Source organism: Nipponia nippon, unplaced genomic scaffold (genome assembly GCF_047370975.1).
Source record: "Nipponia nippon isolate SJK-2023a ecotype South Korea unplaced genomic scaffold, ASM4737097v1 scaffold_2, whole genome shotgun sequence".
Classification (NCBI taxonomy): domain Eukaryota; kingdom Metazoa; phylum Chordata; class Aves; order Pelecaniformes; family Threskiornithidae; genus Nipponia; species Nipponia nippon.
In genome coordinates, this window is record NW_028262336.1 from 68,097,913 (window position 1) to 68,124,134 (window position 26,222).

Below are 26,222 nucleotides of genomic sequence, written 5' to 3' on the forward strand. Positions count from 1 at the left end.
GAGAACACACTAGCAGTCATTTAAAGTTTGATATTTTTAAAATGGTATTAATACAACAAAAGCTTTGCCTTAAGACATAAAGCTGATATTAATCTAAATAAAGGTTACAGAAGGTGTCAGGTGGGCTTTCTCAATGATTCCAACAATCAACCAGGTTCAGAATAAAACAGGACAAATAGTGGTGGGGGAACTTTTTACACTTCCTAATATTTTCATTTCACCTCTGGAGGGAGAAAATTCCTGGAGGTAAACAAGGAAAGGACAAGAGACTACATGGGTAAGTTGCAACAAAGAAAATTTCAACTGAAAATAAGAAGAAAAAAATGACATGAAGATGGTTCAGCACTGGAATGGGAGCTCAGAGAGATCGTAGAATCCCCAACCCAACATGGCCCTGGGTAACGTGGGCTACTCTCAGTTGGCCTTGCCTTGGCAGGATGTTGCAGAGGATTGTCTCCCCATCTTATTTTTCAAAGTCTTTAAACGTCTTAACTTTCTTTTCATAGCAAAACAAGAAGACCAGTAACATGCAAAGCCAATATCTTGGTGCAGAACAAATTTAACAGTGTTTACCAGTGTTTTCCTAGTGGCTGGTCAAATGAATAACCCTTCTGCTCTCTAGTGACAATATTTCCTAGAACTCCACTAATGGTCGTAGTACACCTATATACCAAAGCTAGTGTATAGGCACCTACATATACACCTGTAAATGTAAATATCATAACCTTCAACTGAACCCCATCCTATGTAGCAGACTTCTACATCTCAGCTAGCCATTCTGGACTCCCTTCACAGCACTTGGAAAGAAGCATGCAGTTAAGATCATAATTAACCCGTTACAGATATCTACCTTTGAAGCATCTCTTTTGCTCTAAGGAGGGTTTGCTATAGAGTGACTATCAGACACTTGATTTAGATAAATCAACCCCAAATCAACCCCAAGTCCTGGAGCTCAGGAGCACACTAGGCTTCTGAGTGCTCCTAGGACATGATCAAATATCATACAGTTAAGCTATTTCCCCCACTTTCCTAAATGTGAAATTGGATGCTATATTTTCCCTTCCATCCTTGATTGAGAATATCTTAAATGAAGCTTATAGTATACTAGAATTATTACCCAACAAAAAGGATGTTCTTAATATACAGAGGATATGTACCTCAACTTGTTTTCTCTTAGGTAAATAAAGTCTGCTTATTGCTTTCTTCAGTCAGTAATTAGTTTCAGTACTGTCCTGATTGCAGCTGGGATAGAGTTAATTTTCTTCCTAGTAGCTGGTATAGTGCTGTGTTTTGGATTTAGCATGAGAATAAGTTTGGAACTGGTGAATAACAACCCGTTTTTTTCAATACAGGTCTTGTTATCTATAAGGCATTAAGCATACTTCATAACAGAAATCTAGCTATTGTATTTCTCAATACAAAACAAACCCAATACTAATATTTTTGAATAAGTGATAAAATTTCATATACATTTCCATTCAGATGATTTGCAGAGATTTATTTATTTAACAGTCTGTCACTGGAAAATATGTACTCTGAGGCTATACATAACTAACATGTGAAATGAAACAAAATGTGAAACCTGGTCCTCACACTGTTACATTATTTGTTTTAAAAGCTTCTGCATTACTGCATTTTTTCTGCTTTGAATTCACATTCTAGCATCTCCATATGAATGGGCAAAAGCAGATATGACAATGACCACTGCCACTAACCTTTGTTAGTTGTTCCAATCTAAACGCACTGAAAACTTTTGTGACTCCAAATCATCTTCCTCCCCTTCATCTCCAAACTAATATAGTTCCACTGGCTTCAGTGCTGACATGTCAAATCAATATCCATCCTTTTTGTTTTCATGTCATGTTCAATAAAAACATTACAGAAGCTGAAGAGCTGACTTACCGTTTTCTTCCAAGTACATCAGAAGGATGCTGCTAGATTCAGTCCCTTCTATGGCATAATCAAGGGCAATGTTTCCATTAACATCTTGCAGCAGCACATTTGCTCCAGCCTACAGACAAGAATTAAAAACATTTTAGGATTTTGTAGTGAAATCTCAAAACACTACTGGGGTTCTTATACATACCCATTTGAAAACATTTCAAAGATGGCGTTCTTAGGCAGCAGGCTGATTATAACAAACCAAACCAAACCAAAACACACAAAAAATCAAAGACAAAATAAAGGACTCTTGAATGTAAAATAAGGGCTGGCTTTGCTTGGGACAGCTGACATTGTTGCTACTCTAGCTGTCCAACTTGCCTTTACTGCACAGATGTCTGAGCTGCTCATCAGCGAGTTTTGGAACCACCACCATTTGCAGCACAGCGTTTTAAAGCAAAGTAAGCTGTCATTGATTACAGTCTGCCTTAAAACACTACACAGTAAACAGCAGTGGTTCAAAAGCTGACTGACAAGCAGCACAGACACTCATACAGTAGGGATGGGTAGACAGCTGGTAGGGGTAACCTTGTCAGCTGGCCCAACTTCTTATGGCCTCATCCATCAATCCAACCTCAAAGAGAACCATCCCTCGCTAAATAAAATTGCCATTTGTCACCAACTGGAGACAATGAAAATGAGCTTGATGATTTCAGCTGTAGTCCCTAAAGGAGCCAACCTGACATTTCCATAAGTTTCATTCAACTTTCAATATAAAGGACAGACAACTAAAAGGAGCCATTGGGGGGTGGGTGGGAATAGATTAATGAGAAGCTTGAAAAGAAACCACCAGAAAACTTGTGTTTTCTATATTAAATATTGTTAGCGTAAGAATTTGCACTATGAAGGGCAATTTTAATTATTTTTTTCAAATAAGAAAGCTCTCATCCTTAAAAATATTAATAATGTCTGGTGGACATAAAAGTTTATATTACAGTGAGATGTCATGTATCTTCTTTAAGAGGCCATAACTTTAATTCATTTCAAGTGTTCTCTCTATGGATTTTAAGTGCAAGGAATTATGAAATAATGGTAAATTTAATTACTTTTCTTACCACTTGTATGATAAAAAGTTTAGCTAATAAAAATGAGGGGTACCAAGGACAGCCTTTCTTAAAACCACAGCAGCAGAGGTCAATTGTAATAAGGAATTATTAATAGAAGGTATGACTGCTTTTTTCAGGAGCTTACTCTTTTAAGTACTATATCAAAGAAAAACTCGTAATGGTCTCAGCTCCTGGCTCACAGTGAAATATGACATGAAAAACTAGCAAATTAATGTGGGCTTCATGTCATCAAACTTAAGATGTTGAAGCTAGTCTGAGGTGACCTCCTGGGTTCCCATCCTAGTGACGAGGGGACAGACAGGCATCAAAGAATGACTAACCTCAGCTATCTGAAACATCTCAGATATCCTACTAGACCGTATCTTATACAGCAAAATAACCTATCCTGCTACAAAGTATACTACTTTTTTCTTTCAGTGCCTGTCGTCCTGCACTGACTGTAAGGCGAACCTAGACAGCAAATTTAGATGAGATGCCTATCTTTTAAATTGCTAAACGAGATTAGATGAGAGGAGTTGACTCTCATGCCTAGTGAAAAGGAATGGAAGGAAACTTATAAGGAAAGAGACTTACAAGGTATAAAATGTTATATTCATTATAGTGCTACGAAAATAAATTCCTGCTTGCCTGTCCTGCCAGACAAAATTAAAAAGACGATCAAAAATCAAATAAAGGATGGATTTGAAGATCATAATATGGTTTAACAACTATTCATTGTATTTGTTCCACTACTAGGAAGCATGATTTTTGTTTTGCTTTCTACTCACTGACCCATGAGAGTTTGCTGGTGATGGTAGAATCAAGGAAGTAACACATTTTCCTATCTAGTTGACTTGCATACAATAAAAAAGCACAAAGTCTTGAAGGTACCTATCCTTCCCTGCACATAAATAATCTCCAGGTAATGTCAGAGGAAGGTCAGGAGGATAATCATAAAACAAACCTACATACATTTTCTTCCTTGTTGAGTTAAGAAACCAAAAGACCTTTGACATATTAAATTCAGGAAAAGTAGGATAATTAACTTGGCCAGTAGCACACTTTTTATTCCTTCTCTAAGACGTAATGTCACTGAAAGAAGGATATAACATGGAATTACTCAGCTCCAAGTAATTTTTATTGCGTAGTTCTATATTAATTCATTTCTTAAGAAATGTTTGCAATGAGCTGCTCCCAAACAGAAGGTCAAATTTGGTGAAAACTGTGGCAGCAGAGTTAGGAGAAGCTCTCAGAATTTGGGTAAAGAAGCAATTCTGGACAATGGTGTACAGTTAAAAGTAGTATCTTGCTTTAGAAAGAAATATTTTGTGATTTTTAATATGGTGTATCATCCCTGCCTCCTAGTTTTGTATCATCTGTGAACTTACTGAGGGTGTGCTCTGTCTCACTGTCCAGGTCATTAATGAAGATCTTGAACAGGACTGGACCCACTATTAACCTTTGGGGTACTCCACTAGCGAATTGCCTCCAGCTGGACTGTGTGCTGCTGATCACAACCCTCTGGGCCCGGCCACTCACCCAGTTTTCAATCCACCTCACTGCCTACTTACCTAACCCGTACTTTGTCTATGAGGATGCCATGGGAGACAGTGTTAAAAGCCTTACTAAAATAGAGGTAAATGACATCCACTGCTCACTCCTCACCCACCAAGCTAGCCACGTCATTGGAGAAGGCTGTTTGACTTGTCTGACTTCAGCAAATCTAATTTTAAAAACTGTGCCAAATGTTTTAAGAATAGTCATGAACACTGTGATTTGTAAGGTCTGTCGCTGGCTATAAAACAAGTTTCGTGTTGGGGAATTTTACTTAATTTATTGACCAACTAACAAACTTTTAATTACTGATTCTGCTAATGAAAAAATAGAAACAGGCAAAGAAACAAACACTTAGAGAACTGCACTTGGACTGCTCTCCAGATTCCTCTCCTCCCCTTTCCTGTCTCCAATCTCCTTACTGCCCACATGCTACGCCTGCGGTGGGCAGTGTGGGAGATTGGGGTCAGCATGTTGTGGTTCCTCTTCTTTGGTGGCTCCTTGTTTCTTCCTCCACTGCTCTGGCATGGGCTCCTTCACTGGCCACAGTCCTGCCAGAGGCCTAACTTCCCCCGAGTCCTCTGCTCAGTCCCCACTTGGGCAGTTCTTTCACTGCCAGCATCATGCGGGTTATGACTGGTAGCAAACTCCAGTGTGCTTTAGAAAGAAAGCCATTCTAGGTATAGAAAGGTGGGAAATTCTCCTGTATTTCCCTTCCTTAGTGTATTGCATGATATCCTGCCAAAAAGATGTCTGACATGTTGTCAGTATAATGCAAACTGTACAGACCAATATTTTGAAGTCCTCATAGTATGGTCATTTCTTCCTGTTTGTTCTGATTACACATTTGCCTGTCATACATTGGAAATTACTTGTTGTTAAATGTGACACAGGCTTTTCAGTTGCTCAGGATTTCTTTTATTCCCAGGCACCTCTCAGCTCATTATGGTCAGTCCTGAAAGCTGATTTGAAATCTTATTTTCTAATTATAATGCAAACTTTCCATTTAGTTACTTGTATAAGTAAAGACAAGATGGCAATCCCACAGGTGGCAGAAGACATGGCAGAAGCTCACACAGGTAACTGGTAGGGGTCAGAGCAGAATAAATGAAAGAGAGAGGCAAACTAAGCAGTAGAAAAGCAGCAGTCTCAAGCAAAAGTACAGACAGAGCATGACAAAGATGTGGAACATGTTGCAGGTAGCAAATGTCACAAATACTCTACCTTTAGTTCAAATTCAGATAGCAAATATTGCGCTAAAGAACTTGAGTGCTATTGTTACATATATGGCCTTGTAGGCCAGACAATAAGAAACCCAGATCTGATTAGAGATGCAGATGGAATTCAGATTATCTGAATATAGTCCTACTTTGTTCTTAGGCTTCTATTCATAGCTCTTGAAGAAAATATGAGGAATACTGTCCCCAGGCTGCTGATATTAGAGTTTCCAAATTTATATACATACCTTGCTTATATTCAAAATGCAATTCTGTATTTATCCCATTTCAGTTCAAATGTTTTATTCACCCACTTGAATTCTGCATGCAGTGCTCAGTGTACATGAAAAGTTACTGGCTTACCATTCTCAACACATCTGCATTCTCAAGTCATTTCTCAATAAAAAGATAAATGTACTGCAAAACTTTATCCAATATTTCCCATAAATACCAAAAAATATTTTTGAGAAAAATATTTGTCTGCAATGATAAATTGCTTCTATTTTAGAAAGACCACAGAAGGAACATCTTTAAATATATTATTAACGAATGTTCCCAAAGACACTTCAATACACAGAATGCAAAATGCAACTGAAGTGGATGCTCTGCTATGCAGAACAACATCCATATGTAGAGAGAGCATATGAGAGTGAACTCTGGTGATCAATAATAACTTAGTAGACAGTGCCAGATTTACTCACTATCTGGGTATGACCAGAAATCAGAGCCTGCTGCCAAAGAGAAAATTTCTTTGGCTAGTGAAAGGAGATAAGATTTTCCTTCTGGCTCCAGAAATGATGATTCAAAGGACTTCAATTTATCTTAGGATCACTTTACTGTGCATTTTTTAATTCTGTTTTAATTTCTGCCTATGTACTTATTTGTAGAATCTCTGATAACGTTTTCATTTCAGACAAACTGAGTAGAATAGCTTAATTCCACATATATGCAAAACTGGTGACCCTAAAGATTAGGTACTGAGCCCAGGAGCAATATAGCATGAGGTAGGTTGGACACGAACAGTTTCACAGTACCAGTCTGTGCATACCACCATTTTTTGCAAACATGACGTAGTTTGAGATGAATTCCCATTCAGTGGAAGAGAGATGAACAAGTTCAGGTTCACTGTAGAGTACATGGTACAATGTACATTCTCACTATAGCTTATCCCATGATCACATCTTTGTATAGCTAAACTTCTAGCTAATTTAGGATAGCACAGGGAAGAAAAACATTTTGCACACAAGGATGTAGTAGGAGCTGAATTCTTCTTTCCCAATTAATGTTCCAGAAGGTGGGGAAAAAAACAAATAGCTTCTGAAGTCCAAGAACTATTGGAAATTTTGATTTTCAAGAATAACAAAAACCAGTAACTTCGTCACATAATCATGTGTGAATGGACTGTGAGTGTAGCCAGAGTCCTCTACTGGGCTCTGTCCCTATACAAGCTACCCCCTTGCCACTTGGCCAAAGTGTTAAAGTATAAATGCAGTCACAAAGCCTTCAGACTATGTTGCTACAGTTATATCCCAGTGGATCAATGTCCAAACTTCCACTGGTAAAATAAGAGTTGAGTTTAGTCCATATTCTACGTTTGAGAAGCCTAATTAGTGATACTGTTAACTCACAAGCAAACAATTTATTTTTAATTTTCTCCATCAAGCTCTCTTTTTTTAAAGAATTTATTGTAATCTAAAAATCAATGTAGCATGCACAGGGAAAAACCTTTAATTAAATATTTAATTTTTAAAAAAGTCTTAAAACTTCCTCCTTCTGTGCAACAGATGTAGGTTTGTTGGTGCTATTTACTAGCCAGCTAATAATCCTTGCTACTCTTTCTTATTCCCAATATTTCTTATACATCTTCTCTCATGATTCCCATATAAGAAATGTATCTACCTACCATTACTTGAAAAAGAACAAGGACCCAGGAATCTCCATTCTGAGGAACGTGTCCTTCTCTACAGATTTAACATGATTTCTTTCCTTCTGTCTCTCTGAATTCCACAATATTTTGTGTACCAGCAGCCTAACTTCATCAGGATAGGTGAAAACCACATTCTTCCAACACTTTATGGACATAATTAAAGGCAGTTTTGTGGGAAGAAGGGCTGTGGGTTCAGACCTTCTCCAGCCACCTCCAACCACCTCCTCTATTCAGGGACAGAGTTCTAACCACTAGGTTGTATGTCCAGAAACATAATACCATCACAACTGTTTGGACTGCAGTGTAATCTGATTTAGGCATTCTCAGAGGACACCTAACTTACTGAGGTTCCCCAAGGACTTGGGAAGGATTTAGGCATGTCTCTGCCTAAGTACTATCTCTTGCTTAGCTCCCCAGCTAGGATGCTACAGCTTATGCACCCAGGCAATTTTGTGCTCACAAGAGTGAACTGCTTTCTGAACCAGAGTCAGCATTCTTCCATTCTAGGTGGAAGCCAGGTAGACTCCAGAAAGTCTGAGTATGATCCACTAAAATTCAAGCTTAAAGTCCTGTATTCTGTTGCATGCCTTAAATTATTCTTTCAAACCTGTGTTCCATGCAGGTTGTTTAAATATTTGAAATAACTAAGTAATTTAGCTTTATTGATGTAGTAGAAAGTCCCAGATGTGTTATAAAATATTTTTCAATACAAAAATCATGACCCAGTCACTGCCTCTTTTACCTAGGATTATCACCATTGGCTTCATGGGGCTTTAATGAAGACAATCAGAAATAAAATATAGCCTGAGGAGTATGTGTGGATATAAAAAAGAAAAAAAAAAAGACAGAGGCAGAAACAACCATCTTGTTAATGTACCTGTTGCTACACAAAAGAAAAAGTTTTCTCCTAGTAACAGGCTTCTGCACAGTTATTACTATGGTTCAAGTGCTCCACAGTATGCTAGCCTTGTGCAATTTGTGAAGTCAACTGTCAACCCCCCCCCCAAATCTGACTTTTTGATATCTATTTAAATTCTTATTTATATTTATATTTATATTAGTCATCTATTTTTAGTCCATTCCACATACTCCATATATATATAAATGTATACATTTATATGTGTGCAAATGTACCAAAATTTACATAGTATTTCTTTCTTCTGTGTTAGCCACTGTTTCCAAAGGGGAAAGGCTAGCATTTTTTCAGTAACAGGTTGGACAATTCACTTTTTTTTCATTTTTTTATATATAACCACATGTTTTACAAACTGTTCCTTTTTAGAAGATGACGTTAACCATATAAGTAGACCAAGACTAAATGTAGTTCTTCACAAAACATTGGTGGCATTTCACTTCCTGGAACATGAGTAGTTAAATTTCCCCCCCTTTATTGATCTACTTCTTCACAGTAATTCCATTAAAAGGTTTTGCTCATTGAAGGATGTTCAAGCTTTACATGCACACATATGCAGCATGCTCTCATGTATACTATGGTTACTGTGCAAATGGTACATCCTTCCAAAAGCCCTTAGTATACTCTCAGTTAAAAAGAAAGCAATAGTAATCAGGATATAATGCTCTATTTACTTGCAAACAAGGAAACATACAGGAAATCACACATGCTCATGGGCTCATGGTGCCATGCGATCTTGCTCTCCGACCTCAAAGGCTTGCATAAATTTTCATTTATGATACCATATCCCAGAAATCTAGCTGGCTCCTCTTTTTGTTGCTCCTACTGGACTTGTTTGACTCTCATTCATTAACAAAGCAAAAGGGATAAAGTTGCTCTACACTGTACTGTGTTTTGGGTCTTTAGCACTGGATCTCACTTTTCACAAATTCACGATGCTAAGCAGAACAGGAACAGTTCTCAAGGCAGGGCTCAAAAAAAGTCAAAACCTTCTCCACATTAGCAAACCACAGACAATGAAATAAAAAATTAAATGAGATTGAGCAGCTGCTCTCAGTTCAAAAGCATGTTTTCCTTCCAACTCTTTTCAACAACAGATTTTTTGTAGGCGGGAAATTATTTCACAGAAATAACAATTTAGTTACTAGAAGAGCCGGGAAAAAACAAATGAGATTTTTAGTGACTACAATTATAGACCTGCTGTTGACAGTTCCCCTACCTGTTCCTGTCGTAATCCAGGTTTACCTGCTTACTAAGAAGCAAACTGCCACACACCAGCTGAGTTACTACTTTTGTTTTCTCTTTTTGTTTATAGAACAATCTAGAAACTATTTTACTAAATCTAGATATTGTCTCTCAGAATGCTGATTGCAGTATTAATACTTTCATTTTAACTGTTTCCACACAAATATTTAAGGAAGCCCCTTCCCCATGACACCACAGATTCTTAAGATATTTGGATATAGTTAATCAATTTCTATCAACTCCAGAGTAAAGCAAGGATTCCTGTTCCAGAAAAAAAAGTCAAAAGAAGCCCATGAAAAAGCCCCTGAGCAGATTCAGGACTAGGAGTCTACCATGCAGCTTACCTATTTCTAAATTTTTACTTTTATTCCTCCTCCCGCTGGGCTTGACAGAGAATGGAAGAGGGAACACAAATGTTTATAAGCCATCTATAAAGATATGTAAGTCCATGGCATACAGTACAATCACCTCAAAGCTGCTCTAGCTTCTGTTTTGGCTTTAATGACCCTTAATGTAGTCTGCCAAAAGAAAAGGAAAAAAAAAGACAAGATACTCCCTTTATGGAAGACAGGAGCGGGACTGATAGAAAGCCATTTCCCAAATAGGGATATCTGCTATACAGCTAATCCTAGCAGCCTTTTTTCTTTTATATAGCTCAAAGGAAAACAAATAAATTGAAATTTCAGCTGTACAAAAGCAACATTTCACAAGCCTGTTCTTCATCCTTTTCAGGGCAGTTTCCGTCACTACAGCCTGAAGGGACACACCTGATCTTTGATTAAATGGGAATTTCAGTAAGTCAAGACTGATGACTTGAGCTTCAAAGTACTATGTTTTACAAATAATAAACTATAACTTCTCTCAGGCAGTTAAATTACTTGCAGGCAGTTAAGTTCCACATCCAAACACACACACACCCCCAAACGTAATGGATACCAAGCCTAGGCATAACTTTTCCAAAATAATAGGTTTTCCTCAGTAAATTCTTATTTACTGAAACCTGAACTTTTACAAGTATTGAAGAAATATAAACAGCAGTCTCATCATGTAGGAATTTCCAAATTGAAAATATTTTCTTCCTTTCTTTCCAGGGTGTCTCTTAGCAAAATAATCCGAACAAGAACCCAAACTCCATGCAGCAATGCAGAAGTAAAATCTGTGGATCACAAATCAAAATAATAACTGAAAAGATCTAACTACATCTATCATGCTTGCAATTTGATACACTAACAAATGTTCCATGCATGCCTTACATGGGCTTGTGTAGCTACAGAGAAAATGAAGGGAACAAATCCTGCTCAGCTGATTTCCTTCATAGTGGGGCATCATGTTAAGGCATATTCATGAAAACAAATTCTCCCTTAATACAAATGGAAAAACCTTTTACTTCCTTTTAAATGGACTTGCAGAGAACACAGCTCGAAACTGGGCTGGCCCAGTGCACCAGCTACAGGACTCCTTCCATAGCCTTGAGTCAGTGGTTGCCTGCAGCTCATTTGAAGCAGGAGTTCCCACCTCTCACAGCGGAAAGATACTGTTGATCAGCTGTCTGCAATCTTTGTTCTATTTCAGGGCTTTAAACTCTCTAAGAGTTGCTACCATCTATAAGCCCATGCCTGTCACATTACCAAAATTATTCTTTCACAAGAAGAAGGAACCGTCTGCCATCTGGATGAGCTTAACTTGTGATGTAAGTAAAGGTTTGAATTCATTTTCGACATGCCTGATCCCACACTGTAAAACCACAAACACAAAGCTTAACCCCTTATGTCTGTGACAACACAGCCTACAGAACAAAGCTGAATTTGGAGCCCTGTAAATGCCCTCCAGGCACATAAAATAAACTGAAGAGGAGAGATTGCATATCTCCAAAAAGACACTTTAAAGGAAATCAGGAGATAACTCAGTGTCCAAAATTTTATGCCAATAGATGTATATAATTGCTAAAACATATGTATTTGTATTAATATAAATTTACGCTATGCCATTACTACTTACTTTTTTCCCTCACAGCTACATGCTAGACCAGTCAGAGAAGTTGGAAATCCACTCATTCTTGTGTAAGTAAAGGATTTCAGCTGCCGTGTGGATACAAGTTCTTTAATTAATGGCACTTCTGGGTTTCACGTTGCAGAAACAGACACGAAAATCTGAATATGCAACTTAACTCCTGGTCAAAACAGACTTTTTTGTTATAATCTAGAAATTAGGATTTATGGATGCATGCCAATGTGCATAAAGAACATAATAGTGTTCCAAAAACCCCAGACATCTTAACCTCTGTGACACATTGGTTAAGAAAGGATAAAGAAATGTGCCAATACAGTGGCTGTTTATAAAGAGCACCATATAAATGCATACATATAAGATCACCAATGCCTACAGAAATACCCAATTGTATTTGAAAACGTACTTCTTGGTTGTTGAACTACTTCACACAAATAATAAAAATAGTACTTTAAAATCATCAAAGTTCCACAACCATTTTGATAATGATTTAACTCATGAGTAATTTTTTTCCTTAAACTAATAGAATGTAGGCAATGTCAGGTCACAGAAAAGATTTTCAGTATAGTTAAAAAAAAAAAAAAAAAGACTGTCATGGCACATATCACAGACTGCTTGACAGGCATAGTCTGTTCAACTAATGCATTCAGAAGATAAAAGAATTAGCACTGATGACTGAAAACTAAAGACCAATTTTCCCATCTGTTTGTGCACCATGGGGACTTAAATTCCGCCCATCAGCTGGAAGGCATGTAAAAGGCAAATAAAATCCCACTCAGTTCCAGCACTGAACACTTCTGATAACACTGCAGAAATATAGTACGTTTTCAAGAACATCTTTCAAAGTAAAATACAACTAAGCATACAATTAGGAGACAAAAAGTTAAAATCTACTAACCTAGAAGCTATCAAACAAAAACTAACGTACATTTCTCAACTCGTCACTGTTTCCATGCCCTACAATACAACATTCATGAGGATTTGGGAACATTCTATTAATTCTAAATGCATACAGATATTTACTTGGATCTTAATTAGTTGGCAAGTCAGCTTTCATGGTTGTTCTTCATATTCTGACTCGTAGCATACATCACCAAGGTTTCTTGGAATTTAAGGTCTTAATTTCTAAGCCAAATAAAGTCTGGTTTCCTTGAGTTAGCTTTACCTCAAGGGACTATTTTTATTTCCTCTCTTGTCCCACCTATATCTCTGAACACATACAGAATTATCAAGTTAGTTTGATTAGAAATTGGAAGGACAGAATTATTTTTGTTATATCCATTTCTGTTTCTTTACTTCCATACTTCATTCTATATTTTTCCAACAACTTCAGTTAATCATTCTTAACATAATCAAAATCTGTAGCTCAAATGCATGACCAAATTTTGCCATACAATTTGAACACTAATTGTATCAGCCTTGGTATGTCTTCTTCATATGTAATCAGTGCTGGTTTTAAATCTATGAGGAAAGAAGCCATAAGAATAGCTTTTCTCTTGCTCTTGTTGGCTAGATGTGAGGTCAGGGATGGGACACTTTAGCTTAGCCACAGTGTAGGGCAAATGAAGCTATAGTGCTTTTGGTGTGACACTGATTTCCATCAACAAGCTTGGACCATGGGCAGAATGTGTTCAAGTCCAGTACTAGGGCTCCCACATACCCATGAGTTTAAACATCCAATTCTCCAGTCTCTGCACATAAGCTTTATTCAAACAGAAATTACAGAAACCAATCTTTCTCTCAAGATATGCACTTGTCTTAATGTAAATCAGTATTTCAATATTCTACCTGTGAAAAAATTGCCTTGCATTTAAAAAAAAAAGTATGTTAAATGGCAGCTAGTGAAGAATTATATATCCATGTTTCTCATCTCCAAAGCCAAGCATGACAAAAAGAAAAAAACATCTGTGTGTGTTTTTTTGTTTATGGAGGTACCTCTTGGGTCAAAATACCTGTTGCACAGTTTTAATGAGGTCTTCTCAGAAAAGAGGCAAAAAGATGAGGCACTAGGGTATCAGAAGGGTGCTAAAGGCATGAAGAAGCTCCTTCCTTTTGCTTAGTATGCCAAAAAAAGTTTAACTGGGATAATTATTTGAATTGGATGGATGAGTTTGAATGCCACAAAAATAAGCTAAGACATACCTTAACTCTTTTAATGAAACCATTTTCTTTGAAAGTAAGAAAAAATCGAGAATAAATCTCAGAATATATTTTCTCACTGTAATTTAGTATTTATACTGGAAGTTGAGGTAGACTAAAGAAGTGACAATAAAAATTATAGCAAAATCTATTTGCATGGTATTATAGCACAAAGAAAAGTTCTCTTTGCCGAGAACAGCATTCAGTTCTATTTTTAAGACACTGCAGCAAAAATGCAAAAGATCAGAACGAGGTCAACAAAAAGGGTGGTTGAAGTACAGAAGGATGTGTATTTGACTTGATATTGCCAACTCTCAAATTATTTGGCAAGAAAAGGGAATTAGAAGGGAACCTTCAAAGAGCATTGATGACTAAAGACTAAAATTTCCCCATCTGCTTGTACACATGGGATTTGCACACTCCCCATCAGTAGCAGAGCTTATGGAAAAAAATGAAATTATTCAAGCACTGAATGCCTCTGATAACAGTATAGGAGCACACTTTCTTTTCATTTTTATTTTAATTGTAATAATTAAAAATTATGACAGGCATACAGAAAAATGATCAGTCCCTGTCTCATAATACTGCAACAAAAGGTCACTTTATGAAATTATTGCCTTTTATTTTCAGAAAAAATAGAAGGAAATTCTCCTTCACACAGCAAGGAGTGAGCCTTTGGTATTCCCTGTCAAAAAGTCTTTAAATCCAACACTATAGTTAGAGTTAAAAGTTACTTTATAACCATTAATAAAACTTGTAATTACATAAGGTCAACCAAATCTCACATTTAGAAAATAAAAAGATCACTCCCTGGGATTAGTAAGAACTGTCATTTGTGTACAACATTGAATAGTTAGTAAGGCACAATTTAATTGTAGGCAAAACAGGGACAGGAAGCATCGTCTGACTATCAGTTATAGTACTGCTAAGTATAGAGCACAAATAGGAAAATAGGACAGCAAGTATTACCTTTTACTAACATGTTTCCTCCTAAGTTCCATGTGGGTGTGTATATATATATGCATGGATACACATGGGGAAATATTTGTACGTACATATATATATATACACACATACTCCAAACAAAACAGCTGGGGAAAGTTCTGCCTAGTAGCTTCACTCAAAGAGTTCCTGACCCTGACCCACCACTGTTGAAGGCAGAACAAACAAAACAACCACATGGAGCAGTAAAGAAAGGAAGCTGATTTTGATGGCTCAGTAAAGATTAGAAGCTGATTTTGAGGAGGTGGTAGCTTCCAGGCTCAAATAACATAAATGGTGGAAAATCTAACTGGGGGCAAAACTGAAGACCCTGTTTAACATGATGGTCTTCTCCTTACTCCCTCTGTGTGGGAAGCTAGTCTTTTCTTCCCATCTATGCACACTGTCATATCCATGACTGTATTTATGCAACTTGGAAAATACAGATGCTGAATGTTCTGGTTTTCATTCTCCAGTCCATCTGGAGATTACATACACACTCACAAATATATATATATATATATGTAAATTAAATATGCTTCAAAAGGCACATGGCAATAAACAGCACTACTTCAGGCATGACATTAGATATTACCATTTTACCAATGCAGAAAAAAAGTCAAAGTTTACATTAATGTATATACATGTACAGTAAAAAAAAAGAAAACTGTACTACATGTCTCTGGTATAAAAAGCAAGAGATTAAACAGTACATAATAAATGACAGCTGTGTACAGTGTATAGTTTCTGCAAAGACAAATGTGTTCATTTCAAGCAAGGAACTAAGAGTACAAAACTGCTAATTTAACTCAGTTATTTTGCATTTTTGTTATGAGACAGATTCATTGTTTTGATTGATAACATCACCATATTCCCAGTGTACAGGGAAGGGACTGTAAAGCAGCTTAATCTCCACTCAGGGTGACACTGTCCTGCTGGTTACTAATTAAATCTATACACGCCACAAACAAGTCATCGTGTGAAATACCAAATGTATTTAGGAAGTTTAGTATGCCAGTCATCTTAATACAGAAGAACTGGCTCTCAGAACACCAGCACGTAATTAGAGAACTTGCCAGACAAGCAGATTATCCTGTTATTTTCCTGTACTTGGGTAATGGATGAAGTGCAGCAGATATCAAAAACTTCCAGCCATAAAACGTAGTACTGGCTGTGTGGGACTGCAGTATCCTAAAACAACTGTGAGGGGAAATACACACCCCATGCCAAATTTTCTCATTGATTATATGAAAAGGAAAACATACACTTATAACTCCTACCAATACAAGCATAACCACAGCTGACATTTATATATTAATCAAATGTAAGATTCCAGGTTTATTTGCATAAAACGATCTCCATCAATTAATGCATGTATTGGAAAAGTGTCAGAATTTTACGTAAAATTGAAACAAATCTATCTATCTATGTGTTTTATCAGACAGATTTTTTTACTGGTGTTCATATAGTGTAATCTTAGCAGTAAATGATGAGGTGATAGGCACTTATCATCTTCCTGTCACCTTGCCCAGCAACATTTGCCTCATTCCCTTATCATTCTCTGGTCTTCATCCCAAAAAATACATTTTCCCAACTTCCAATACTCTCATAATTTTAATGAACATCCTTCTGCCCAAGAAGTGCAATATCAGTAATCTTGCAGTATTTATTTTAATTGAACGAATACTTCCCATCTTTTAACATTTTGGAAAAATGCTATTTACTGTGTTTTAAAAGTTTGCAATATATCATAGTTTCTAATGAGAGTTATTTGAAGGCAAGTCTGATTTGATAAACTTTGATTTTTACATAGCTGAAGATGCAGCTGTTAATCAGAAATCATATAAAAAGCCACTTTTTTCCTGTGCTTTCATATTTCAGCTTTTATGCAGGTTTTCCAACATCCTTTTAGCCTTTCATCCTTGCAGACAGCAACCACATCTTGCTCAAGCTCATTATCAAAACAAAACAAAAAAAATGAACTGCATCCAACTTCCCACTATTTTTCAGTTCACATCTTTAACTCCCACACTTCATTATGCATCCCAATCTCATTATCTTACATCATTCTGCACTGAACTGAACTACCTACATTTTCGCACTTAGTCTACACTAATTATTCTAAATTTTGGAAGTCAATGTTTTTTTCCACCTTTCCTATTCTAATTGAAAAGTCTTCAAAAACATGCACAAACACGAGCCTTTTACTGACCCTCATGTCACCTCATTTATTACTTCCACTAACCCTCCACTGTTATAATTTACCCAAACCATCTGCTTTCAATATGTAAGCCAGTTTTTCCTGCAGCAGTTTTCTTTTCAATGACTTTACACATCAATCTTTATGGTGGCATATCAAGACAAGTTGCCCTTGAATTTTTGATAAATTGTATCAGTGCTGCATTTTCCCCTACTAGCTCACTCAGAAATTCAAGAATTCATGAAGATTCATTTGATGGTTCTTTTTTCATAGGTTCATGCTCCCAAGCCCTTCTAAATTATGCATTACAAACTATGCCATAGTGCTATTTCATTCCAATGTTTCCCAAATGAAAACACACAAAAAGCCATATAAGATTGAGGGGGGAGGGTGTTGGTTTGGGGGTTTTCATGAGCATTTCAGGACAGCTCTATCCAAATAAATAGCATGCTATCAACTTACCTGAAAAAATATCCCCCTCTCCTTTTTTTTTTTTTTTTTTTTCCAGAGACAGCAGCTGACAAGATTCCTGTAAAATCTGGGAATCACATCTACCATCCTTGTCATAGTTCTGTTTTACTAGAAATTTGGAGATGCTGCAAGGTTCAGTCATTTTCTGTGAGATACTCATTTTTCTTAGCCTCAAGAAAAGGGTGATGGCGAGAGATCTCAAAAGACAAGATATATGTTTCTGGCTTATTATGGTGGTTGTGAGTAACATGATTAATTACAGAAAGAAGGTAGGAAAAAGAAGGAACCAAATGAGTCTCACCTGTGTTGAACATTTCATAGTTTTCAGGAGTGGTTATAAAAAAAAAAAGGCAAATGCAAACTTTCCTTACTACTGGGGGGGTGGGGAGTGGCGGGGGGGGGGGGGGTAGGGGTGGGGGGTGTGACATAGATCTGGGTAGGTAAATGTCCCTGTAAGAGGAAATACAGTATACATGTATGTCCTGCTCCATTAGACCTAGACCAATAGCACACTGAAAATCATTGCAAACAAGCTATTCAACCCACTAAGCTGCCAAAACCACCTCTTTCCTTGTAGACTTCACTTTCCTAGACTTTAAGAGAGACAACAATATACATTTTCTAGTAGATTTACAGCTGTCTGACCTCATGCTAGGTTGATAGTAGTGCCCCAGTTAGTACAGACATAGATTACACAATACTAATTTAGGTCTTTCACATCCTAGGCTACTGTTCTAATCACTAGATCAATGACCTCCAAACTGTTCTTATCATGCACCACATCAGTAAAAAATTTTTGTATATTTGTTTATAAATTAAATATATGTACCACTGTATATATATAAATATTATGCACATTATAAAACATATACAAAAGTAGAAATCAAAAAATGATGATATAAAGATGAAAAAAAGAATATTATTAAATCATTTTTATTTTATTTACTAATGGTACAAAACCCTTTTTGCTCTATTATTATTAATACTAATATTTTTAATGAGAACAATGTGATTGAATATGGTTCATTATGTTTTAAATTTTTGGTTTAATACTTTATGATACAGTGATTCAAAGGTCTGGTTCTAAGTTTAGTTTACTTCAAGACTTGGCTTTAATGTCTGTCATAGCTGGAAAAGATATCTAGATCCAAATGGAAGACATGCATTGTTGGTGGTGCTTACTAAATCATGATACTAATTTTTCAACCTCATCTACCAATTAAACAAAGGTTTTTATTGAAATTTGGCTAGGAAATTTCCATCTTCCGTGATGTCAATCACTTGCTCTTGCAAACTAATGAGAAGGTGCTGCATTTTTATTTTTAAAAAATGGGTTCAAAACCCACTAAAACTCTTTGTTGGAACATTTTTAAACAGGTTAGGAAATTCTGTTTCCAAGTTTTTTCAGTGTACAGATACGAGAGTTTTTATAAGAGACGTGCATAATTTTCAGCAACAAAATCATATAATGATGGAAATGTTTCCAAACATCTCTTTTCAAAATGCTCTCTCCATAGCATGAGTTTCTTTTGAAAAGCACTTACTTTCCTACTCATTGTTAAACCAGCACCTTTACTTTGAAAGGACAGATTAAGTGTGCTTATTTTTTCAAAAGTATCTGCTAGGTAGCATACTACTGACTGACTTTTCACCACAGAAAAGGTCAGCAAATTTGGAACATTTGTCTTTTTGTAAAAGAAAGATGAGGAATTCATCTCTAAGTTCAACGGTCTTGTAGGCGTTTTGCCACGAAATAACCAGTGAACGTCTGTGCAGCACAAAAGCATTTCATGGTCACTCCCCATCTCATTACAAAGTATTGTAAAGATTCCACTATTTAAAGGTCTTGTTTTTATAAAATTAACCAAATTGATGACATCCTGTAGGACGTTATGCACTTCTGGGTCCAATTTCCTGGCTGCAATAGCTTGCCTATAAATGAAGCAGTGAGTAAATTTCAGGTGTGGTGCCAGCTGTGTAACCTTGCCCCAGAATCCTTACTCCAGTCAGAGCAGGTGCTCCATCAATGGTTACACTTGCACAGTTTTTCCATAAGACATTGTTTTGATTAAAGTCATTTACTGTTGAGATTATATGTGCTTTGGCACATCTTTCTTTTAGTGGCTCACAAGAAAGTAGTTCTTTGAGTATTTCATTACTGAAACAGAATCTAGCAAATACCATAAGCTGAAATACGGATGTGATAGAAACACCTGTACTTTCAGTCAACTGCACAGCAAACCTCCCACACTGTGTAATTTGTTCTAATGCTTGTTTCTTCAAATCTTCAGTGATGTTTTCTATACATGTTCCAACTGTACTTGCTGACAAAGGACCGCATTTTAGAGTTTGTTGCCATATTGTTTTCCATGTATTATTTCAGCCATTTTTTTCCATGTATTATTTCAGCCATTTTGTAGGAAGAACAAGTGTGTCCCCAATAGTATGTAGCTTTTTTGTCTTTCGCTATTAAGAAGCCTCAAAGGAGGTTTCTGAAGATTTACCATTAAGTTTAGTGAAATTTTGTAAAATACCGTATTGAGTATTGCATGACTTTAAACATTGCTGATTAGATCTGATTAGATCAGCAGTGGTTTTACCTCGTAATGATGAAGAGCTCATACTAGGACTAGGAGAAGTGTTTGCTCTGCCATTTTCTTGTTCATTTGTGCTGTCATTATTAGCCTTGTTATCTTCAATCTGCGGTTTCTTTGCAGGAATCTTTTTAAGCCACTTGTCGATTTTGTGAGGGTTAATTTAGTTAAAGCTAGATAATATAATCTGTAAATCCATGTAACCAGGCATACACAAACTGCAATACATCACAATATGCTGCAAGCGGATGAAGAAGTGAGAGCACCATTGCCAACACCTCTGCATTGTGGAGCACCCACTCTTCCCCCAGGATACCTCACCTGCCGTTCGTAACACGGGACCCTCTGACCTATGGATGGAGTGAGGGTGCCAGCTTCAATATATTAAATATTAGGAAAGCTTATTTTCTTTCTTATTTTTTAAAAATAAAAAAAATAGAAATAGAAGTTCTAATACCCTCAATGAATCATCTTGTGCACCTCAAAGGGTGTGCACCCACTTTGAAGACCACTGCACTAGACCTCACAAATTCAAATTTTCTCATTTCCAAATATTTCTTATATTTCTATAGCTCCTGAAAAAACCTGGAAACCAGTAAGAATGAGGGACTCTTAAATTTCAAGCAAATATCACCAAAAGATTGTCTTATAGCACTTTTATTTTCTCTTTGTAGTTCTTTTAATTATTTCCCTGATTAATCAAGCTCCTTCACTGGCATATTTCTCATATGTCAGCCTTTTCGTATCCCTTATTGAAATAATAATCAGGTTTATGAACCAGTCTGCAGTTTCTCTTACAAATACCGCTGAGGCACACAATTAATTACAGATCTAAATACCATTCTGAGCTTACTACCAGTGACTATACATCTGATCTTTTGTGGCCTTGGGGTTTCTTTTCTCGAGAAAAAAAGCTCTTTATTATCTTTTTTGCCTTGATTTCATACTACTTGCCCATTATGCATTTTTTTTTTCAAAGATCTGAAAACAGCATATCTGAAAACAAAATTATTTCAAATACTTGAAAAACACCAATGTTTTTCTGGTAGTTAATATGTCTAACTTCTCTTTCTGAATTATCCTTTTCCATGAACTTTTCTCCTGGCTGTTTTCGGGCCGTAGAAATTTAGCCATAATCTGACGGGCATCAAATATCTACCACATAACTTTATTTGCTGTTTTTCACAAAAGTATAGTTTTTAATATCCTCTGTATGTTACTTTATTATTTTAAGCACACAACCAGGATAATTATATCTACACAGCCCTCTGAACAGATGCCGTGTGGGAATGTAGTACTATAATGGATCTCCTGAGAAATTACTTTGATAATGCAGGTAAACACATAACATATAATCTCATTCACAACTTTAAGATCAATTTTAAAGTCAATTAGAGGTTCTTTTTTATCCCCTATTGCTCCTGCATGGAATACTGTTTTCCAACCTATGTCTCCTAACATTCAGAAAAGTTAGTTAGTTTAATTTCTGTCTTAAGTTTATTCCTGGACATTTTATAGTCATTTGTTTTAATGCCAGTAGTAACTTCAGGCTTCAATAGCTCTTTTTACCTCCTCCTCTATCCTGATATATTTACAGAAATTTTAACAACCTGTCTGCTTTGATTTTTTTTTAAAGTTAAAAATATTATTTTTAGCCTCTTCTCATAAGATAGACTTTCTGTTCCCCTGTTTATCTTTGCAGTTTTCCTTGGTACAATTTACCATTCTCGAACATGGCTGCATATAGTTAATTGCAGGCTGTCCTTCCTTGTACAGTGGCAACAACACTTCTCCCTTTCTACTGGAAACATCTTCATTCTGACAAATCCAGGAATCTCTTTTCCCTATCGGGAGCTACATATTTGTAACATATAATCATCTTACGACAGACTAAAACTCTAAGGTCTTTTTCCTTATTTCCAACAGATTATTCCCGAGTGTATCACAGAAATGTCTATTACTCATAACTCAGAATATGACCTTGTACTTTGTACACTTAAATTTCAACCCATTTTTATTACTGAAGTCTTCAAAGATACCCTATTCTTTCCGCATGACATACTAATCCTCACCTGAACTGACAAGGCATCGCAGCTTTGTCATCAGCATATTTCACTATCATACTTGTATTTTTCCTCCCAAGGTTATCACTGAAAACTTTAAATAAAATAGCATTGTAGGACCAATCCTAAAGAAGCCCCAGTAACCCCCAGGCCCATTGTTTCTCTCTTAATGGCTAGGCTGTTGTCTTCTTGTTACCAAGTTCTTGACTACCAGGCAGCTTTTCACTTCTCTAATTTAGCTAACAGTTTTCCTCCTATTCCCTAGCTACTCTGTAAGAATGACTCACAGGGTAATTGTGTCACTGATTCAAGCAGAGGCCACCTGGCGTAAAGAATAAATCTCACCTTCTACAAATATCCCTCAGTGGTGGCACATTCCCAGACCATCTTCTTCATAGCATGAAACTATGTTTAGTGAAGATCAAAAGCCAGATGTTGATTTTCATTATCTTGTCATTCCTTCATCCTCTTTCTCTGGGAATCAAGAGAATAACAGTGAAAATGATCCAAAATTCCCTGTCTTTGTGCATGTAGTCCACCTCTTGGCATATTTGTTCTGACCTGCTCCAGCCAAAAATAGGGGTGCTATTTTTCCCAGTAGGTCTAACTCTCTTTTACCTCCAGGAATTTTTATTTTCTGGAAACGCTCTGATGCTAAGGACTCCAAATTACAGAGATCTGCTGGTTACTAGCACTGGTGTATGTTATATGTCTCCCCCTCAACCCCAAATATTTTCCAAAATCAAAATCCAGGTACTTTCTGCCAGCATCTGGGGAGGGGGGGGGGGGGGGGGCGGGATGTGTGTGTATTTAGTTTTTTGCTGTTGTTGTTTAAAACCATGTCTCCTCTTAGACTGATTCCTTATTCCTCTCCGTGAACTGTATTAAAGAATAACCAGGCCGTCAGCTCATAGTCCAGGCTAACAACCTCTAATTTTTACTTACTAATTTTTACTGGCAACTAATCTCTTGATTATTGTTCATGTTCTCTTTCACCCCCCTTTAATAAGATAAATCTTTTAAGTTGTGTCTTCTTCTTGTAAATATGTTATATTCTGTATCATCTGAAATTAGTATTGAGTAGTGTTACTGTTAGCCCGTTCCTACAGTTCATGATGTTTCTGCTAGCAAGCAGTACTTTTCTTTGTGAGGTCTTGGCCAGAAAGATTCAGTTCTCCCACTGCTGTCCACAGAGTTCTTGGTGATTTCTAGCCATCCAATAAGCATTTACAGACTCTTCAGACAAAATCACTGTCTTATGTCTGAAGAAAGGTTTTACTTTCTGTGACTACTTCCTGTGAAAAAGACTTTGATTCATCCCATGATTCAGCATTCTTTGTGCTGTGCACGGTAGATTGTATTTCCCTGGCTAATTTCTTCTGTCAATGGAAGTTTCCAATGCTTTTTCTTTTCTTTTCATATTATCCTCATTTCTTTACTAGGCAGTCTCATTACTTTCATGGTAGCACTCAAACACAAATGCTTTCCAAAGTTGCTGTATCCAGTTAGGCTCCTGATCTTATCTCTCCTTGGAGCACCTTTAGTGCTGCATCACTAGCTAGCTTCATCCTTTTTTCCCAGTCTTAAAGGAGAAAGACTAACATTTCTACAGTGTCCCCCTGAGTGTTGCCATCTGGTGTTCGACAACTCACTAATAGCTTTCACCTAGATTAGTTCATTAAGAGCTTTCACCTAGATTAGTTCTATCTTAGCTCAGTCAGCAATGATGAAAGGCTGTAAGCCAGTAGTACACATGCTCTGGAAGGTCCCTCCTACACTCATCGCACATCCACCAGCCTCTGCAGACTGCAAGTGAAGAAAACATTCAAATAGATGCCCACAGCTTTCATATAAAAGGCTTCTATTTAAAGTTTCTTACAACTACCAGATATTGATAACTGCCTCTAGAAAGAGAGAAGAATCATTTTTTCTTCAGGCCACATGTTCCTTTATACTTTAAACTGTTATCCACTGTCCCCTCCCGACCTCTAACTGCTCTTCATTCTCTCCCCTTTACTGCTTCCTCTTATATTCACTCAAAGGAGGAAGTCATATTGAGCAAGACTGAGTGGGAGGGCAGAATTACTTTCTTTGAGGAAGCAATTGTTTATTTGGCTTTAATTGTTTCTGAAACTATGAGAGATAAAGATCTTTCATTAAATTCTAAAGCTAATGACATTTTGATCATTTATCTCTGCTTGCTAAAACAGTCTGATGCAGCTGCAAAGAGCAAGGGCAAAATAACTATGCAACTGCTCTCTGATTATGTGACTTCAGATACCAAGTGTACGGGGAAGGGGAAAAGAGAATTACAGTCCCATAAGACTTCCTTTCTACTCCCACCAGTAAATCTGTTCCTGTATTTTTTTCCAGTAAAACTATATCTGATTTTGGAAAAGGGATTTTACATTAAAATCAAAAGTAGGCATCCTATAGAAAATATAAAACAGTCTATCAGAAAAGTTGGGACTAAACGAGGAAAGGATGAAATAACTAATAATTTCCATAAGTGAAGAAGCAGTCAAATTTAAAACATTCAACTAATACTAGTACTAGAGACAAATTTGGCAAATTGAATACACTCAGGTTTTATCCTGTCAGCCAAAATGCAGCAGTGCTGGTGGAAGGCATAAGTATTTCCAAAAACCCCATAGAAAAATAGAATCCTATCAGGCTTCACGAGCTGAACGGCATCAGGCCAGTTCATGGCACTTGGGTAGATGACATTCAAGCATCACCAAGCACTACACTTAAGATGCTGGGCTTTTGGATGAGAGCTATGAAATGTTACATAGCACTTACTTTACTTTGTGTTTTGTAAGGGACTGGAATTATTCGGATGGCCAAATTTGGACTTGCATAATCATATTCTGTTTAATGGCATATCCTGTGCAGTTTCTTCTGTATTCTTTCCTTTATGCAGCATGTAATGAGCTTTTTGTGGAATCATTAAGTTTCAATACAGAGAAAGCTAAGTTTCCACAACAGCTTAATTCTACTGATTGCTTGATTTGCACTGAAAATCCAAATAGCTCTACAGTACTGCAATGAGTGAGAAGATTTAGAAATAAAATCAACAATTTACAACTTATAAATTTAAATTATTTCTTATCACACTAAGATGAGGACAAATGCAGGCAAGTATAGAGAATCTCTGTCCTTCCAAGAAAACTTCGTATTCCTCTGGAAGTCACAAGAATACAGACACAGCTGTACTGCTCCCACATAAACAAGATTTTTGCTCAGCACCCAGTTTGTTGTGTGATAAAAACTGCCTCCATTCACATGTCTAATACACAACTTCACCAGATTCTCCAACACATGTCCTATAAGGCATGGAGTACCTCAAGCACAAGCTGAGGAAGCAGAAATCACTATCTACCCATGCAGGGCCTTAAATTCTACTTTTCTAGTATCTTGGCTCCTGGTAATGAGATGGAGACCGTGAAATGCACCTTTCATCCCACCTCTTCCCTAGCAAGCTCCACACTCCACATACTCTCTTATTTGTTTTTGTTGTGGTGGCCTAGCAGACCCAGCACCTCCTGGGAACACTATCTTTGCACCAAAACCCTTCTCAATATCTCTGGCAACAATTTGAGAGCCCAAGAAAATGAGGACAAAGGAAGACAGAAGTTTCTACATAACACAGACATCCTAAAGAACACAAGGACTTGAAGAAGCATGTCACAGACCTACACTTTGAGCAACAGGCCAGGCTACAAAAAGACAGAGCAGGAACAGACACAGTTGATAAAGATAAGAGAAAGCTATGTGGCTTATAAAAAAAAAAAAAAAAAATTCAAGTCCCAAGGTGGAACCCCAGCACAGGGCTTGATTATACTCTTCACATTTTACCAGTATGAACGTTTTGGCTAAAATGTTTATGCAGTATTTCTTGACACTTTTTCACTGTCTTCTACT

The 26,222-nt window shown here is 36.8% G+C and overlaps 1 protein-coding gene across 1 annotated transcript in view; it reads right to left on the reverse strand.

Annotated features, from left to right (window-relative positions):
- MYO16 (myosin XVI) overlaps positions 1-26,222 on the reverse strand; it is a 399,305-nt gene that overhangs the window by 226,280 nt on the left and 146,803 nt on the right. The window contains exon 5 of the mRNA XM_087757041.1: positions 1,903-2,011. Coding sequence (XP_087613167.1) covers positions 1,903-2,011 — 109 coding nt within the window. The remainder of the gene's footprint in view (positions 1-1,902; positions 2,012-26,222) is intronic.